The following is a 19,535-nucleotide window of genomic DNA, read 5'->3' on the forward strand; positions in this document are numbered from 1 at the left end:
TCAAAAGTTCCAAAGTGGCGAGCACCTATAGATATCGTCATAATCATCATCAACACAACCTGGCTGGACGTTGCACCCCCATTCCTCCGCCCTGAAACAAAACTCCGGCGAGGACACCTGCACCGGCTCTCCCGTTGCCCTTAATCCTGAACTCCCTTCTCCTGGATCCACTGGTGCTGCCACTCTCTCAGCCTCACTCTCCTCGGCCTGCCCAGCTTGATCTACTTTCTTCGGTCCATCGCGAGCATGTTTCCTGGCCGCCGCCTTTATCTCCGGCCGGCTCAACTTATCGGCTGACGATATGTTCGGTGGGTGGTCCGGGAAGTTGAGTGCTGCTCCTGGGCCCTTTAGACAGTACATTACAGCATCGCAGGCCCTTGCTGCCTCCTCGGCAGTGGCGTAGGAGCCCAACCACATCTTCTTCCGGCTTCTTGGTAGCCTCACTTCCGCCACCCACTTCCCCCACTCTCTCATTCTGACACCCTTGAACCCGCCCGGCCCGGCCGGCTCCTTCCCTCTCGACGACTGCGGTTGCTTGCCGGAGTCTGGCGGACTCATCTGACACCATGCTATCAGGAGGTTGGTGGAGATCAGAAGCTAGGCGGGAGTTGGCAGCAAATTTAACGAGCGCGAAAAAGTGACACCGCGTGACACGCGTCGCTTGGATAAAAAACACAAAACACTTGGACCGGGCCGAGTTCAAATCCTATGAAAGAAACGGTCAAAGACCAGGGGGGCCCGGCACGAGAACTTAACGCTACAATAATGCGACGATATCCCGTACTCTTCCGCCGTATTTGCAAGGGCCAAGGGGATCCGCCTAAGTGAGGGCCGATTTTTTGGATGTATTCGTACACGTATTGTATGAAATATCCGCTTTCAGCAAAAAAAAAAAAAAAGTGAGAGCCGATATGGGGTCACGATGTTGGATGGGCCCTCGTCCTACGTGGAAGATTGATTCATATCTCAGTGCCACGTTTCAATACGTTTGCGACTCATTTTCGAACAAGATTTCCATAATATTATCAAACAACCTCTAATTGATACTGCTGTTCACTGTGATACCTCAAAGCATACAAATAGATTTGTTTAGTATTTAAACATTTATTTAAAATGTACTATCTCTTTTCAAAGAAAATTATTTTTAAAAGTTTTATTCTTTGAAAGATTATATTTTATTCAAGCAAAAAATTCAAATATAAAATAATATTATTTTATTCATGATATCTTTATAATCGCTGTGTTATGACGTCGAGTGCGGCTTTTCTTGCACACTTTTCTCGTTTTTTTTTTTGAGAGGGTAAAGCTTGCCGATAGTTGCTAGTGATACAGCTGGCTACCTGATATGGAATGATGGCCTTATACTTGGTCTACCTGCCTTGTTGGAGCATCACATATTTACTGCATGCATGCACAATTCATCAACATCCAATTTCCATGTCACCTGTATCATGTGCATCTACCATGTATAATAGACCTACTAGTATGTACCTCCATGTATGGCAAATATATCTCTCTTCTGTCCATACCATATATACTTATGGTATTCATGTACAAACAGAGGTTAAATCCCATAAATAACGTGAAGCAAGTCATTCTATTTTCCACTATTTTCATTGTATCAGAGCTATAAGGTTGAGCTCATCAGCGCCAACAATCAACCACTTCGCCAGGTTCCTCAAATGCTGCAAAGCGCCAATGCAGTGGCTTAGCAATGGAGAAAATTTCATACAAAAATGTCGTTATCAAAGTCACAGAAAGTGCCGCAGGAAACAAAATCAACGACTAAACAAGCTAGCTTTAGACACCATGAGCCCTGTTAGATTGCTCCACTCTGGCGAAGACTAAAATTCTACATCCCTTCATTATTTGAGTCTAGAAATACACTAAATATAAACAAACTACAGTTAGTTTCAATACTCAATTTCAGGATGAGCCGGGCTTTAATCCTCAAGCCTGAGTCCGGACCATTTAATAGACAGCGACCCAGTCTAACTGCCCAACTAGTCTACATCCCAAGTTTAAATAGCTCCAGATGCTGTTTGATATAAGGTAAGTCCATCAATTGAGTCAAGTTTCGTTTGACTCCAAGTTACCTTTTGTTTTCAGTTGGCTAACATGGCTCAAGGCCAAGGGCAACTCTACAATTAAACCAACGCGCCTCGCCAATCCCCCTCACAACTTGGCAAAAGGACTGCTTGTATGCGCTTCACGAGAGCTGCATGGCGTTACTCATCTTTGAGTTTGGGTTGCACCTTTCACGTGTGGAAGAATAATTGACCGTCTTTCGCGTCGTCGACCGTTGAATCATATTTTACACAACTCGCAAAGCACTCTGAACAATTTCCATCCATCTGACCATCTGCAATTCGATATATAGTATATCCGTGCCAAATAAGATAAATTCTTCTTTCATACGAAAAATACAATCACTGCCGTCAACGGAAAATGCTATACCCAGAGCATTGACTAATCTTGTCTGAGTCATGCAAAAGACGAACTTCGTTTCAAGGTAACTCCTAGGATGGAACATGAGAGAGTGCAGTCCTTCTTTCTTCTTCTTCTTTTTTTTTCTTTTTCTTCCGAGCAGAAGGAGACTAATAGGTGAGGCCCACATTAATCACCAGAATTTATTGGAAGATTTAAAGGGAATGCAGTCCCTCTTTCCAGCAATATATTTTTAAGTCTTTTGCCCTAAATGAAAAAGATACTGACCACGTAGCGTCATGTTTCGCACTCGAGGGCTGTGTGGTCTGGAATAGATTATATTTTTCATGCTCAAGAAGGATTCACTTTTCTTCCTGCAAAAATGTTATTGGATTCAATGATGGATTTGCATGAAAAAAAGTGAACATTCTTTCCCGCGAATGATACACCCTGACCCGCATGGCCGCATTGAGGCAGATAACTATTGCTCATCTTGGGGATCCGAACAAAGTAAGAACATTTGAAACCATTGAAAGTATTAAAAAATATAATTAAAAGATAATAATGTCCCAAACTTTTTTTTTTTTTGCACTTTATGTAATTAAATAGAATATCACTTGCTAAGCAATAATAATCTCTACACAAGCAAATTAATTATCAGGTAAAATAATCAAGCAATCCACAAACAAAAGACAACACATTTTTTTAACATAAAAAAATCTTCGACGTGAAGGCAAAAACTACGGAAACTACTCTAGCCAAAAACGTATGCTATTTAGACTAATGAGAATACAATAAATCCTCTCTGGTTCAACTAGAAATTGCCTAAATATCAATAAAATTTAATTTTGTCTTCCACAACAAAGATATCATCACTAATAAGACGAACTTTAACAATAAACAATGAAATAGAAAATAGATTTCACCAAGTGTTGTTGCTTGAAATAATTAATAAAATTTTTTTTTCAAAAATTCAAACCATTCAATATATAGCTCTTAATGCCAAAAATAATATACTGATATTTTAGTTAAATCTAGATAAAATTACCTATTCGATCATCCAACAAAATAATAACTTTCCTTCCATGCTCTTTTTTGTTTTCTTCTTGTTTTCTTTTTTGTTTCGCACATCCCGTGTTACTCGATTTCTCCGGGTTCCTATAGCCAAGCTACTTTAGAAAACAAAAACACTGCCACGTTATCTTTTTTTTTTTAAAAAAAATTCAAATGGGGTGGGTCCCACATGAGGAGGGACCACACCAACCGAAAGTGTTTTCCAAGTGTTCGGATAGAGTAGTCCTCGCATCATCTCTTTAAACTCATGCTCCTTACGTGTAATTGCAATCCTTTCGTTGCAAAATTAGTATATACTCATTCTCTTCATCTTTGGAGTTCAGAAAAGAATTTGGGAAGTGTTTCTGTTAAAAGAGAGGTGAATTTTTGTCATTTTTATGTGCTTGTGCATGGATGAAGTGCTTTCCAAGAGACGAGAGCAAATTAATGAAGGATGTTTTTCTGTTCTGTGATCTCCGGAGTTGAATTATCATTTCTCAAATGCCAGTGGAATTGCCAGAAGTAGATGAACTCATACATTAAATTCTGCAGATCAGGCGTGCTCTTCGCTTAGTTGAAGGCATCTAAGTAGACGGATAGGAATATAACTGGAATCGCCTTTTTACGATGATTTTTTCAGTCTATAGCTCGAAAGGAATGCTAAAATCTCTTCCACTGCTTGGCTGGCTCCTATGATGCGAATCCACAGAAAATTTAATTTGCTTGACATGGGATCCAGAACGAATAATGTGAACATAGTTTTCTCAGAAAAAAAGAAAAGGAAAAGTTAGACAAGCATGCTGCACAAAAGCTTGGCATGCATTAACTGGCTATTCTAATCTCTGATAATTCATATTATATATTATGTTTCTCTTTTTGACGTGCTTCAAAAATTCAAGAAACTCAGTTGGTGCAATTCTACCAACGACCCTGAGACCAAAGCTCAGCTTCTATCAAACGAAATGTTCATTATACCACTTTTACATTACTCAGCATCATTTGCAAAAGTTTAATACCATTATATGACTCATAAATTGTTTGGAGCACAACATCCTTATTTGTTTGTGCGGCAACTTCTTCAGACATTATTCCGATGACCCTGAAAATCTTTTTCAGCCCTTTCGTGGGCAACTTTTTCACACATTCTTCCAACATACCTTAATTAATTTAAAGCTTTTCAGCACTTCTGTAGGTTGCAAATTTGCAATGCCCAGCCGCCGGCCGGCCACGTTTTCCAAACGTTTAAAACCCACATCACATGCCTTCACAGTACGTACTTATACCGTAAGAAGGTGGAACCTTCTTAACTCAGTGACAATTCCCATTAAAAATCATGGGGACCTAATCATTTTAGTTTCCTCGATCGAACTCTTCGTTGAAACTCCAAAGGTAGGATGACCGATACATATCTTCATTTCCACCGTCGTCATTGTCGTCGTCGCTGCCAGCGCCACCGTGACTGCCACCAGTAACGTCGTCGCTCCTCGCCGGCAAGTAATAAATCTGCGGCGAAAATAACTCGCGCGGCATGGACGACGTTGGCACCACCACACCCTCCGCCTCCTGCCTCGCGTTGCCCGACCCCGCATCACCCTGCGGCTCGACTCGAGGAGCCCCGTATGCGTGACTGGAGGCCGCCACCCGGATCTCGTCTCTGGTGAGCCGGCCGGGTGATGGAATGTTGGGCGGGTCGGCTGGGAAGTTGAGCGCCGCCCTGGAGCCGCGTAGGCAATACGAGGCGGCGTCGTAGGCTCGGGCCGCCTTCTCGGCGGTGTCGTAGGACCCCAGCCAGATCCTCTCCCGGCTGTTAGGCAGCCGCACCTCGGCCACCCACTTCCCCCACTTCCTCATCCGAACCCCCTTGAACTGGTTGCCGGTGCTCGCCACCCTCGGCCCTGATGGCGGGTTCTCCATGCACGAATATCCTCCAGCTCACCGGAATATTCCTTCTCTTGGAAAGCTATGCTGAATCGCCAGCCGGTTGAAGGAGCGCCAGGAAGGGGGTTATAAATAGAGAGAGGGAACGCGTAGGGTCGCCGTCACTGGGAGACTAGGGGCACCGAGTTGGACAGGAGGTTGAAGCTGTGCGTGGGACAACGCGGGAGCCTACGGGGACGGTGGGGACGTGGAGGCCGTTGGATATTAATATATATCTTGTGGGGATATTGACTCGGATCGCCGTCACCTGGGACGGCAAAGGCGAGTAAAGCGGTTCGCTGGCTGGGTCTGCTTTGCTTTTGGGTGCTCGCAACTTCCGAGCGAGCTTTTTTTGACTGAGGCGACCGTACCAGGATGTCACACGGTTTGGCTCTTCGTGCTGGACATGGGATCTTCACCTTCCTTCGCACGAAGTCACCGTCGGATCGCGCCACAATATGAGTCAAAGAGTACGTAGGCTTTTAGAAAGCGTGATCCGGCGGTCGAGAAAGATCAATCATTTTTTTCGTGCGAAAAGATTCAACCCGAACCCGTGATCACGAGGAGATGTTTGCATAACCTTACCGCAAGTCGCCGCGGCGCAGCTCCCCGCGGGGCTGGGCAAGATAGCTGTTTCCTTTTTTTTTTTTTTTAATGGATGACCCGTGGTCACTAGGAGATGTTTGCATAACCTTACTAGCTTACTCCAGGTCGTCGCGGCGCGGCTCTACATGGTGCTGTTTTTTTTTTTCTACAGTGAATGACTTATGCCATCTTTATATCAATACATCTAAAAAAAAAAATTCAAAATATAGCAGATTGAGGAGCACTCTAGGCAGCTTCTAATCACTCTCCTGAAATGATTAGCCATAAAAGAAGTTATTAGTTTGCAGCTCCATTGGTCTCCCTATAGACGTACTTGGTCCGTAAGGCGATGTTTCTGTTTACTATTCCCCAGATATTCTAGAGTCGGAGATGGCGACCACCCATATTACCAGTGCACATCTGGATCTAGCCGATCACAGTAGCCAAGTCACCTTCGAGCAGGATTGCGTTGGCTAGCAGTACACGCCGAGCATGAGACAAACTAGCCCAAGCCACCCTCAACTCCGCCTTAAGGACAGAGGTGTCGAAGATTGGATACTTACCGGCTGCCACCACCCTAGAGTTCGGATCTCTGATCATAAAACCTGCTCCACCCCTCCTGCTGCCATCCAAAATACATCCATCGAAGTTGATCTTGAGAAACTAGGGGGTGGGGGCTCCCAGGTGATGTACACCGTTTGAGGTGCTACAAGAGCAGAGGTAAAGACCCAAGTATCCTGAGTTGTCAATATCTTGCTCGATGGACCTGCCTGGGTGATCTTCATAGCCTGCATTTGGGCCCTCTTTATGACGAACCTTGGTGTAGGACTGATCTCTCCAAACCTCTAGTATTCTTGGCTAGCTAAATATGGTAAGCAATATATGTTGCCATGATGTCTACAAACCAGGTCTGAGGTGTGTTGGCCCACCGTCTAAGCACCTAGAGGAAGGAGTCGGACTGGCACCGAGCATCCGACGAGATATTAACAAGCCTCCACACCCTCATGGCTCGGTCACACTAGAAGAGAACGTGGTCCACGGTCTCTTCCATCTCGCACTTGTGCAGTGCGTTTGGATGCTCAGTCACACCTACTCATGACAGACCTCGTGGTAGCCGACCACAAACCACCTTCCAAAGGAACAAAGCTACCTTCGGGTGAAGACCAAACCTCCAGATCCAGACGCAGTCCTGCCTCAGATGATGCCTACTCTGAAGAAGGTCGTAGATGTCCCTCACTTTGACTTTGGGAATGTAGGACATACCAAATCTTCACATCTGAACTAGCATAATTCGGAACCTCCAGCGAGTGTACCTCCCCACAAGGTGCCCTTCAAATAGGTAGTTGATTCGACTGGAGTCTCGCCGTACCCTATTAGGGTGGAGGAGATCATAAAACCGCAAACCATCCACAACCTCAACACTAACCATGGTCGGCCAGAGCCTTATCTAGAGAGTATCCACCTAAGGATCCTCTACAACATCCATTCTGCATCCATCTCCAATCAGCCATCTAGTGTTAGCCAAAGTAGTGGGAGAATACGTACTGATCTCCTTCATATAATAGAGCATCTATGGCTACTCTAAACTGCCTAGCTTGTTGTAAAATGTCTGTAACGGGCTGTCATCACCTAACTCCTCCAAAAGCATTGAGACTCAAGAACCAGTCTTACTGCATGTCTAGCAATCAATGTCTCTCTCTTTGTAAGTAGAGACTAGACACCCAGCTCTCCTTCCTGTATCGATTGGCAAACAGTATCCCACGCCAACAAGTGCACCTTATGTCCGCTGCCATACGAGCCCTGTAAAAAGCTTTGGAGCAATTGCTTAATCCTCAACAGTACCATCTTTGGGATAACCATGTTGGACATGAGACAAACCGATATAGAGTTGAGGATCGATCTCACTAGAGTTGGCCTTCCCAGCATGGATAACAAGGTAACTCTCAACCCTCAAGCCTCTCTTGGATGCGCTACACCATACTGAGGCACTCTGTCATCCGCAATCTCCTCTCGATGTTAGGGACGCCCAGATAACTCCACGACCCTCTTGCTCCCTCATACTAATGAGCTCCCTGATGGCCTACTTCACTTGCAGCTTAGTCTTCAGACTGAAAAAGATGGTTGACTTGAAGAGATTTACCTTATGACCTGATGTCTCGTAGTAGTCCTCCAAGACGCCTCTAAGGGTCAGCTTATCCTTCATCCTTACCCTAGCTAAAAGAAAACAATTATCTGCAAATAGAAGGTGAGAGATCAGTCGGGTACCAGAGGCTAGCACGTAGGCATTCAAACAACACATCAGCACAGATAATGAACAGGTCAGGGAACAACCTTGACATAGCCCGATTGTAGAGTGGAAGAAGGGCGACAGTGTCTCGTTTATCAAGATGGAGAAGGATGGCTTATGCACATAGCCCAGAACCTAGCTGATTCAATTCTCATGGAAGCCAAAGTTCTCAAGCACAAACTTGAGGAAGTCCTAGCGAACTCTGTCATAAGTTCTGTCCATATCCAGCTTCACTGCCATGAAGCTTCGCCGACACGAGGCACGCTGCAAATCCCACATCATCTTCTAGGCAATCAAGATATTGTGACTAATGTTGTGGCTCCACACAAAAGCTTTCTACTCCTGGATAATGAGTTTAGGAAGCAACAACTTTATTCTGCCCACCATAATCTTTGCTACTATCTTATAAAGTATAGTGCAAAGACTAATCGACCTAAAGTGGCTCGGCTTTATCGCTTTTTGGCACTTCAAAATGAGAGTAATGTAGGTTTCCTTCCCGGCATCCAATATTGAAATTTTGTTGAAGAATAATTGGACTGCCTCCACAACCTTCCTCCGAATGATTCACCAATATCTTCTAAAGAAGAACGGGAGAAAGTCGTCTAACCTTGGGGCTTTGTCCTCCGCCAAGGCCCATAGCACACCCTGCACCTCACTCTCTGAGACCGGCTCAATGAGTTTCATATTCTCAACCGTCCCAACTTCGACATCCAGTGGAAGAAAGTGGGCAACCGCCCCTAGGTTGTTGTCCCCATGTAGTCCTACTACCTAAATATTTCCATGCACGAGCCTATCCACACTTTACATGCCGCGCTGCAAGTGCCTTCGAGCCTCATAGCGGCGTCACGTATCTGTGGAGACTAAGGTCCTGTTTGGGGGAGCTGTTGGAAGTAGAGCTTTTATAAAAAGCTGTTTGCTGTTTGGTAACTAAATTTCTAAAATGCTGTGATACTTTAACATGTATTTGGTAAATAAACTAAGAAAGTACTTTTGTATGACAAAATTACCATAAAGGACATTGCATAGTATTATACAACAGAGCCTAATAAAATATAACATATATTAATACATAATGCACGATATAATATAATATTACTGTAATGTAAAGTAATATTATTATAATATAATAATATAACATTGCATTGCATAACATAGTAATATAACATATTAATGTATTATGATATAATGTAATATATATTATATTTATAGTATAATACAATAATAAAGATATAAAATATTATAATTATTAGTATAAATTAATTTCCCTTAATATAACATAATATTAAATTATTTAAAATAACATATTAATGTATTATGATATAACGTAATATAATATAATATTTATAGTATAATACAATAATAAAGGTATAAAATAATATAATTATTGGTATAAATTAATTTCTCATAATATAACATAATATTAAATTATTTAACATAACATATTAATGTATTATGATATAATATATTATAATATTATATTTATAGTATAATACAATAATAAAGGTATAAAATATTATAATTATTAGTATAAATAATTAATAATATAAATTTATTTATTTATTATTTTATTCATTGAAATATATTAATTTTTTATCTTATTTATTTATTCATTCATTCATTCATTTATATAAATATTTATTTATGCATGTATTTATTTATTTATTCTTTTTTCTTTTATTTTCTTTTCTTTTTTTTCTCTTTTTTTCTTTCCTTTTCTTTTTTTTCACTTTTTTTCTTTCCTTTTCTTTTTTTCCTTTTCTTTTTCTTTTCTTTTTTTCTTCTCTTCTTCTCCTTCCTTCCTCTCCCCCGTTCTCCTTTCTTCTCCTCCCGTACGGCCGGCGGTGCCGGAAGGGGGCCACGCCGCGGCGGCCGCAGAAGGGGGTCAGGCCGTGGCCGACGGCCGCGGCTGGCCCCCCGGAAAGTGCTCTCCTCCTGTGAGGCCGACGGCGCCAGAAAGAGGTCAGCCGTGGCGAATGTGGGAGGGGGGCGGGTCGTAACTGCTGGCAGTTGCAGGAAGGGGGAGGGTGCCCCCTTCTTCTTCCTCTTCTTCGGCAACTCCCCACCATGGGACCTCCTTGTTCGGCGCCTCCCCTTTCCATGACGGGGACATCGTGGCCGGCGGCGGCCGCGGGAAGGGGAAGACCACCCGTCTTCCTCTTCTTCGGCACCTCCCCACCGTGGGAGAGGGAAGGGGTGTGGCGGGGGGGAGAGGGAGTGGGGTTGGGTGGAAGAGGAACAAGCAGTGAGAGAGAGATTTTTGGAAGGATTTTTTTTTAAATAGGGGTATTTTGATCAAAAATATAGCTTTCCGACAAAGCTGAAAACAGCGTTTTCGGAAAGCTCCAAATTGGAGCTTTCCCTCAAAAGCTGTTTTCAGCTTTCCGAAAAAGCTGAAACAGCTTTCTAAAATTCTTACCAAACACCATTTTTTATCTAAAAATACTTTTGGAGGGCTAGAAAGTGCTTTTTGGCCGTACAAAAGCTCCCCAAACAGGGCCTAAGAGGTAGTACGTATGCATGAGTTGATAGGTCGTAGAGAAGCTATCCGATAGAATATATTGCACACTTATCCATGCATAGGGGGAATCGTTCCTACTATCTATATTTAGGTAGTAGGACATGATTTCCAAATTTGAAATTTGATTTCAAAATAAAAACTAGCAGGAAAAGAATTCATAATACTAGAATGCACTGGTAATAATGACCTCAAACAGGAAGCATATAAATAAGTACGACACTCTTTCAACTAGCCGGAAACCCAAGAAGAGATGCTCAAGCCTCTAGAGAGACGTCTCTAGCTCCTTGGCCCCTGTTTGGAATAGGTCCAGATATGATGCTGGAAATGGCCTTATTGTTCTTTTCTGGAAATTAAGATTGTTGGATTAGAAGCTCTCCTCTTTGTTCCTTGTTTCCAAATATCTTTAAAACTCCCGGAAGAAATTTGGAGTGGTGGCTGATTACTTCAGACCGAACTCTGGTTCTTGGAATCTCTGCTGCCCCTCTCTCCTTTCTACTGAGTCTCGCATGGAAAAAGACCAGCCTCTTGGTCTTCTTCCCAATTTAAATCTTAAGTCAGACCCTTATAATCTTCTATGGAAAATTGGATAATGCTGGCACCTTTTCCACTGCCTCTCTTTACAAATTCTTGGTCTCTAGAGGCATTAAATGGGGCCCAGCCAAAGTGATCTGGAAAGCTGTTGTGATTACTTGGGCACAATAATTAATCTATCCGGCTTAACAATTAACAGTTACTCTCATTCAGGCATTTCACCAAACACATCACAGGCATGAATAGACAAGCACAAAGATACCAGATTTACGTGGTTCGGCAGCAAGTGCCTACATCCACGGGGAGGAGGAGCAATCCACTATGTCAATCTTCCCAATAGGGTACAAACAAAGATACATAAAAGCCCAAAATATGGACTGCCAAATGATCACAATAGGAGGCAAAAATAAACCAAATATAAGGCAAAACAACCTGATCGGATCAACCCTTCTGCAACCACAATGACAGATCAAAAGTGTAGTATGCAAAGCAACCTTTCTACGGCTCCAATGGTAGATCAAATGAATATCAAAATCATACATTTCCTTGTTGCATATGCTGTGAACAACAAAGAAGAAAGAGGGTTCACGGAAACAAGAGGCCCACTGTGAGGAGTAGTGGCTGAAGATGAAGAGTCCCCAGCGAGCGGAAGAAGATGTCTTTTGAAGCTGGAACACCAAGAGCAAAAGACCGAGAGCAAGAGAGCAGGGGCGGCGATCGGGGTCCTTCCTCATAGTACCCTAAAAAAAAAACTTGCTGCCTTATATAAGGAACCGAGAAGCCACGGTCCCAAAGAAAACCTGTTAACCCAAAAGAAGAGGGGCCCAGCTGAAAGCGTGAAAGAAATAACTTATTATGCCCCTTTTGCAAAAAGGTCTTTTTCAAATAGGAATTTGGAGCAAAGTCCCAAAAACTATCAACAATCCTCCTCCTTGCGACAAATCATGTACCTATCATCAAATATGGATTGATAAAAAATAACCTCCTCCTCACCACAAGCCCGGAAGGGCATTAACAAATGCTCACACCAATCAAGTTCAGGAAAGTCCTGAACTTAACTGCTGTGATTGGTTTAGTGAACATATCAGTCGGATTATGAGCAGTGTAAATTTTCTAAAGCCGGACATCACCATTCTCTACCAAGTCTCTAATGAAGTGATACCTGACATCTACATGCTTAGTGCGTTCGTGATACATCTGATCTCTGGCAAGATGCAAAGCACTCTGACTGTCACAATTAATATCCAAACGGTCCTGCTCGAGACCCAAATCCTGTACTAATCCTCTTAACCAAATAGCTTCCTTTGCTGCCTCTGTCAACGCCATATACTCTGCTTCTGTAGTAGACAAAGCAACTGTAGGCTGCAAAGTAGCCTTCCAACTGACTGCACAACCAGAGAGAGTAAATACATATTCGGTTAATGACCTCCTTCTGTCCAAATCACTAGCATAATCTGAATCAGAAAATCCTATAACAGTGCAATTACTCTGTGCGGAGAATACCAATCCCAAATTAGAAGTGCCTTTCAGATATCTAAGTATCCATTTTACAGCTGACCAGTGAGCCTTTCCAGGCTTATCCATGTATCTGCTTACTACGCTTACTGTCTGTGAAATATCAGGTCGAGTGCAGACCATTGCATACATGATGCTGCCTACTGCACTTGCATATGGCACTCTGGACATATATCTCTCCTCATCCTCAGTCTGAGGACAGAGTCTGGCAGATAATTTGAAATGACTGGCAAAAGGAGTAGTGACTGGCTTGACTGTAGACATACCAAATTTATCCAAGACTTTCTTAATATATCCATGCTGAGTAAGAAAAAGTCTACCCAACTGCCTGTCACGACTGATCTCCATCCCAAGTATCTTCTTTGCCGGTCCAAGATCCTTCATCTCAAATGCAGTACTGAGCTCAGCTTTCAGATTTTGGATGACTGATATATCCTTGGCTGCTATCATCATATCATCCACATACAGCAATAAATAACAAAAGGATCCATCTGAAAACCGCTGGTGATATACGCAACTGTCGTATGGAGATCTGTTGTATCCATGGTCGACCATAAACTTATCAAATTTGCGATACCACTGTCTTGGAGACTACTTGAGACCATATAATGATCTCTTGAGCAAACATACATGATCTTCCTTGTCTGGAACCTCAAAACCAGGTGGCTGTTGCATATAAATCTGTTCCTCTAAATCACCGTGAAGAAAAGCTGTTTTAACATCTAGCTGTTCCAGCTCTAAATCCTGAGAAACAATTAAGGCGAGCAACACACGAATAGAAGAGTGTTTAACTACAGGAGAAAATATTTTCTTATAGTCAATTCCCTCCCGTTGACAATAGCTCTTAGCTACCAACCTGGCTTTATATCTAAAATCCTGATGACTGGCTCCCTCTTTATTCTTGAAGATCCATTTGCAGCCAATTGCCTTCTTGCCCTCTGGTAATCTGACTAATTTCCAAGTCTGATTCTTCTCTAAAGATTGTAATTCTTCAACCATAGCCATGGTCCATTGTTCAGCCTGTGGACTACTAATAGCCTCCTGATATGTGGTCGGCTCATCACCAATAGTGTCTGCAATGCTCAGAGCATAATAAACTAACCCAGCACAAGCTGAATCCTCAAAGCCATACCTTTGTGGTGTTCTGATCTGACGCCTGGGTCTACGAGTGGCAATGCTATCAATCTGATCCTGACCTTGCATGGTAACCTCCTCCTGAGTCTGTATCTCTGCATCTGTCTGCTGTTGCTGCTCATTCAGAATAAAAGTATCTTCATTTGCCTGCTGCTGCTGTGATATGATAGTCTGATCAATATTCATAACAGTCCTATCCATCTGATCTTGACCCTGATCCTTCTGAGAAGAACTTGGCTATAGCTGCCTTAAAGGAGGAGCTATCTCATTAAATGTCACATCCCTACTGACTAAAAAACCTTGGGATCCAGGCTCTGTGCACCATAGTCTGTAGCCTTTTACCCCATATGCGTATCCAAGAAATACGCACTTCTTAGCCCTGGGGTCCAATTTTCCATCTCTTACATGTGCATAGGCTGGACACCCAAAGACTCTGAGTACTGAGTAGTCTGCAGGTCTTCCTGTCCACATTTCTTCCGGAGTTTTCATGCCCAATGCAGATGCTGGAGATCGGTTTATAATGTAGCAGGCTGTGTGAGCGGCCTCTGCCCAAAAATCTCTAGTTAATCCAGAACTAGATAGCATTGATCTGACTCTCTCAATTAGTGTGCGATTCATGCGTTCTGCCACACCATTCTGTTGAGGTGTACCCACTGTGGTTCTGTGTCTGATAATGCCCTCTGATTTGCAAAAGTCATTAAACTTAGTAGAATAAAATTCTAATCCATTGTCAGTTCGGAAGGTTTTCAACTTCCTATCAGTATGCCTCTCGACCATAGCCTTCCACTTCTTGAATGTGTCAAACACATCACTCTTATTTCTGATAGTGTATATTCAGACTTTGCGGGAGTAGCCATCAATAAAAGTGAGTAAATACCTAGATCCACCCTTGGATGTAATTGGGGCAGGCCCCCATAGGTCAAAATGAATAAATCTAATATACCAGCTGTCCTGTGCACGCCTGTAGAAAAGCTGACCCTGTATTGTTTTCCGAACACACAATGCTCACAGAATCCAAGTGCACCAACCTTCTGACCACTTAGCAAACCACGTCTGCTCAGCTCCTGTAAACCTTTGTCTGAGATGTGGCCCAATCTCTGATGCCACAGGTGTGTCAACTGCTCAGTAGAAGACTGTACTGCTGAAGCCTGTCCAACTATTGTACTACCATCCAAATAGTAAAGGGTCCCACATAGTTTTCCTTTCAATAAAGTCAATACTCCTTTATTGATAGTTATTGATCCTCTACCCCATCTCCCCTCGAAACCTGCACTATCGAAAGCATGTACTGAGAGAAGGTTTCTCTTTAGTTGAGGAACATATCTGACATCGTCCAAAGTCACCACAGTATTTGCATTAGATTTAATTTGAACTGTACCAACACCTTCCACTTTGCAAATGCCATCATCTCCAAGAAGAACGGTGCCCTCCTCACATGATCTAAAAGAAGAGAACCATTCCTTATGGGGTGTCATGTGGAAAGATGCTCCAGAGTCCACAATCCAAGTATCAGGATGACTAACACTGCAAGCAGCTGTAAATACTGCATCATTATCATTACTGTTGTGACCTGCTGATGAAACTGCAACCGTTGCCGAGTCTGAGACGGTTCCTTTATCCTTTTGTTCCCTCTCTTTTTTAGACTGTAGTATTCTACATTCTGATTTTCAGTGGCCTGGCTTCTTACAATAGTGACAAACACCTGGTCTTCTAGACCTAAACTTTGATCTGGTTTTGGATTTGTTTCTACCTTGTCCACCTTTCTTCTGCTCATCTCTACCTCTAACTATAAGTCCTTGAGCTGGAGTCTGAACTTGATGTTGTAGCTGTACTTTCAATCTAAGCTCATTGGATAACAAAGTAGCTTCTACCTCTTCAAGACTTATTGTCTCTTTTCCATAGAGCATAGTAGTAGTAATATGCTCAAAGGACTTAGGCAATGAGTAGATCAGGATCAAAGCCTTGTCTTCTTCATCTACTTCAACACCAATATTTGATAAATCAAGTAGGAGCTTATTATACTCATCCAAGTGATCTTTGAGTGAAGTCCCTTCTGACATACGAAATGTGTGCAACTTTTTCCTCAAATACAGTCTATTAGTAAGGAATTTTGCCAATATATAGACTCTCCAATTTTTCCCATACTCCCTTAGCTGTATCAAGATCCACAACATTGCGTAGGACTTTATCACTCAAGCCCGAAAATAGAGTCCCTAGTGCTCTCTCATTAATCTCTTCTTTGACAGCCTCATTATCTCCTGGGATTGCATCCATACCCTTGAGGGCCTTTGCTACACCCTCTTTAACCAACAAGTATTTCATCCTTACCTTCTATAGTGAGAAATCCCCTGTGCCATCAAATACAGCCACTTCATGCCTTATGGTAGTGGAATGAGAAACAGAAGCCGAATCGTTAGTCCTAGATGAATTTTGTTGCCCAACAGTAGCCATAGCTCTGATACCAATTGTTGTGATTACTTGGGCACAATAATTAATCTATTCAGCTTAACACTTAACAGTTACTCTCATTCAGGCATTTCACCAAATACATCACAGGCATGAATAGACAAGCACAAAGATACCAGATTTACGTGGTTCGGCAGCAAGTGCCTACATCCACGGGGAGGAGGAGCAATCCACTATGTCAATCTTCCCAATAGGGTACAAACAAAGATACATAAAAGCCCAAAACATGGACTGCCAAATGATCACAATAGGAGGCAAAAATAAACCAAATATAAGGCAAAACAACCTGATCGGATCAACCCTTCTGCAACCACAATGACAGATCAAAAGTGTAGTATGCAAAGCAATCTTTCTATGGCTCCAATGATAGATCAAATGAATATTAAAATCATACCTTCCCTTGTTGCATATGCTGTGAACAGCAAAGAAGAAAGAGGGTTCACGGAAACAAGAGGCCCACTGTGAGGAGTAGTGGCTGAAGATGAAGAGTCCCCAGCGAGCGGAAGAAGATGTCTTTTGAAGCTGGAACACCAAGAGCAAAAGACCGAGAGCAAGAGAGCAGGGGGCGGCGATCGGGGTCCTTCCTCACAGTACCCTAAAAAAAAAAAACTTGCTGCCTTATATAAGGAACCGAGAAGCCACGGTCCCAAAGAAAACCTGTTAACCCAAAAGAAGAGGGGCCCAGCTGAAAGCGTGAAAGAAATAACTTATTATGCCCCTTTTGCAAGAAGGTCCTTTTCAAATAGAAATTTGGAGCAAAGTCCCAAAAATTATCAACAAAAGCCAATGTACCTCCCAAAATTAAATGTTTCCTATAGCTTTTTTTTTTTGCTAAAAATGTTTCCTATAGCTTTCGCTGCGCAATAAGCTGAACACTAGGAGAGCAATTAGGTGACACAGCCATGCGACACTACACGAGGAACCGGGCGCAGGCGGCGGAGATGTGGTGGAAGCGCCACTTGTGCAACGACGACGCCGGGCCCCTCCGCCGCCACACCTTGTTCACCAGCTTGGGAGTCGTCCAAGCCCCGCTGGTCGCCGTCGGCGGGTTCTTCGATTTCGCCTTCTCCGCCTTCGAGACTGCGGTGGTCGGCGGAGGATTGTTGGAAAAAGAGAATGGCGGTGAAGGGAGGTCTGGATTTCGCTCGGCAGAGGGGGCGGAGTGCTCCCTTTTTTTCCCCCCTGCTTTATACTGAGGTGGTCGGAACGGCACATGTGGCAGAATTTATTTGACCCAGTGTAGGATATAATTTCTCCGTCCCCACACGTCCGTTCCCGTCCTCCGCACGCTACTTTCTCTCCATTCGCTCCATCCACGCGCTTCCCTTCCCGCTATATGAACCCCAAGACCCCCAAACTTTGCCCCCTACCATCACCGCCGCCTCTGCCCAACCACCAAAAGCCACACCCAAAATCTCATCCCGCACGTACGTGTCATCACTACGGTGCGCGAGCCATGAAGCCGGAGGCCAAGAGGAGGAGGACTGCCGAGATCCGGTTCATGGGAGTCAAAAAGTGGCGGTGCGGAAAGTGGGTGTCGGAGATCCGGTTGCCCCACAATCGGAAGAGAATTCGGCTGGGTTCTTCTGATTTCCCGGAGAAGGCCGACCGGGCCTTCGACGACGCCGCCCGCTTCAATTTCCCCGACCAGCCTCCTGACATCCCAGCCTCCGGCGCCGCCCTCTGGCCCCACCCCGTCCAGGCAGCTGCCGCCCGCCATGCCAACGGTCCGCCACCGCCACCGCCACCGCTTCAGCACTCAACCGCCGAGTCCTTGGCATCGGCGATGCCAGAGTCATCGAACCGGTCCCTTGCAGATTTGGTTACCGCCGCCACTGCCGATGCTGATTTCGCAGCCTTTGAGGATGGCTTTGTGCACGAGTTTTTCTCGGTGTCGGAGCCGCAAGAGCCGGATCGTGAGGAGGAGAATTGTGGTGGAACTTTCGACCCTTACTTGATTCTTTGGAGCTTTTGAGGAGGAGCTCGGAGAGTCGCTTCCTCTTGCAAGTTTCTAATCCACCAAAGCTGATTCAGGAAGATTTCCAGATTCTATATGAATCACCAAGTGTCCACTACAGTGAGATCCGTCGTATTAAAAAACCGAATTGTAGAAGGAAGATTCGAATCATGGAAAAACTGAACTATACGCCAAATAAAGGAATTAAGCTCTAATTTTATAATTTTTCTTTTTTTTTTGAAAGATTTGAGCGAGCTGAGAGATTTTTTTTTCTCTCCAATCGGATGGCAATTGTGAGAAGTGTTTTTCATTGGGCTTATTTACTGTCGTAGAAGGTTGTGTTGAGGAAAATGTAAGTGTTGATAGAAGAGTATAATCTGATATTATCTAATTACGAAAAGGTTTTCATGGAGGACATATTCCCCTGTTTCGCCATCGTTGGTATGATCTGGTCTAACATTCCCAATTTTTTGGGGTGAGCCTTTCAGTCTTGTTACCTTTTGCCTGCCAGGGCTCCTGATTGACCAATCAACACGAAGTCATAAATTTCAGGTACACGGAAAGCTGTCTTGCCACTTCAGGACAAGTAGTAGAATGCTATGCTGGTCAAACATTTACCTCTCTCTCTCTCTCACCCACATAATGGATCACCAGTGATTTTTTTTCTTTTTTTTAATTTTTTTCTTAAATCTATTGTGATATTTACTAAAATAAATCTATTGCTATATTTATACATGTAATAAAAAAATATAATATTATAATATCTAGTTAAATCCGTTACGCTAGAAATTTAAGAAATCAATCAATGGTGATGTTTATGGATAAATATAGTAATAAAATATTTATGATGATGATTTTTGTAAATATTATAATAATAAATATGAAAATATATTATACTATAAAGATAATAAATAATAAATATGATTTTTGCTTATTACTTATGTTTGAAGGCGAGTTTTGGGAAAAAAATAAGCATCTCTAGCTAATAGATATCCTATAAAATAGCTTGCAAATGAATGCCAGATCGGAGCATTAGACATATATGGAGTTGAGGGTACTCTAAACAAAAAGATTAGAGTTGAAGCCATAGGTGGCGAGGGTGGACCTGGATACCCATAGGGAGGGAGCAAGGGGTGGTGTAGACC

At 43.1% G+C, this 19,535-nt stretch overlaps 3 protein-coding genes across 3 annotated transcripts; 1 reads left to right on the forward strand and 2 right to left on the reverse strand.

Moving 5' to 3' along the window:
- On the reverse strand, positions 1–558 carry LOC103705133 (ethylene-responsive transcription factor ERF017-like). The gene has a single exon (XM_008788756.2). The coding sequence runs from the start codon at positions 556–558 to the stop codon at positions 1–3; it is 558 nt and encodes a 185-aa protein (XP_008786978.2).
- Positions 559–4,478: 3,920 nt separating this feature from the next.
- On the reverse strand, positions 4,479–5,432 carry LOC103705139 (ethylene-responsive transcription factor ERF017). The gene has a single exon (XM_008788767.4). The coding sequence runs from the start codon at positions 5,392–5,394 to the stop codon at positions 4,831–4,833; it is 564 nt and encodes a 187-aa protein (XP_008786989.2). The 5' UTR covers positions 5,395–5,432; the 3' UTR covers positions 4,479–4,830.
- Positions 5,433–17,889: 12,457 nt separating this feature from the next.
- On the forward strand, positions 17,890–18,408 carry LOC103705151 (ethylene-responsive transcription factor ERF018-like). Its single transcript, XM_008788776.2, has one exon. The coding sequence runs from the start codon at positions 17,890–17,892 to the stop codon at positions 18,406–18,408; it is 519 nt and encodes a 172-aa protein (XP_008786998.2).
- Positions 18,409–19,535: the final 1,127 nt, after the last annotated feature.

Source organism: Phoenix dactylifera, chromosome 6 (assembly GCF_009389715.1).
Source record: "Phoenix dactylifera cultivar Barhee BC4 chromosome 6, palm_55x_up_171113_PBpolish2nd_filt_p, whole genome shotgun sequence".
In the NCBI taxonomy this organism is placed as follows: Eukaryota; Viridiplantae; Streptophyta; class Magnoliopsida; order Arecales; family Arecaceae; genus Phoenix; species Phoenix dactylifera.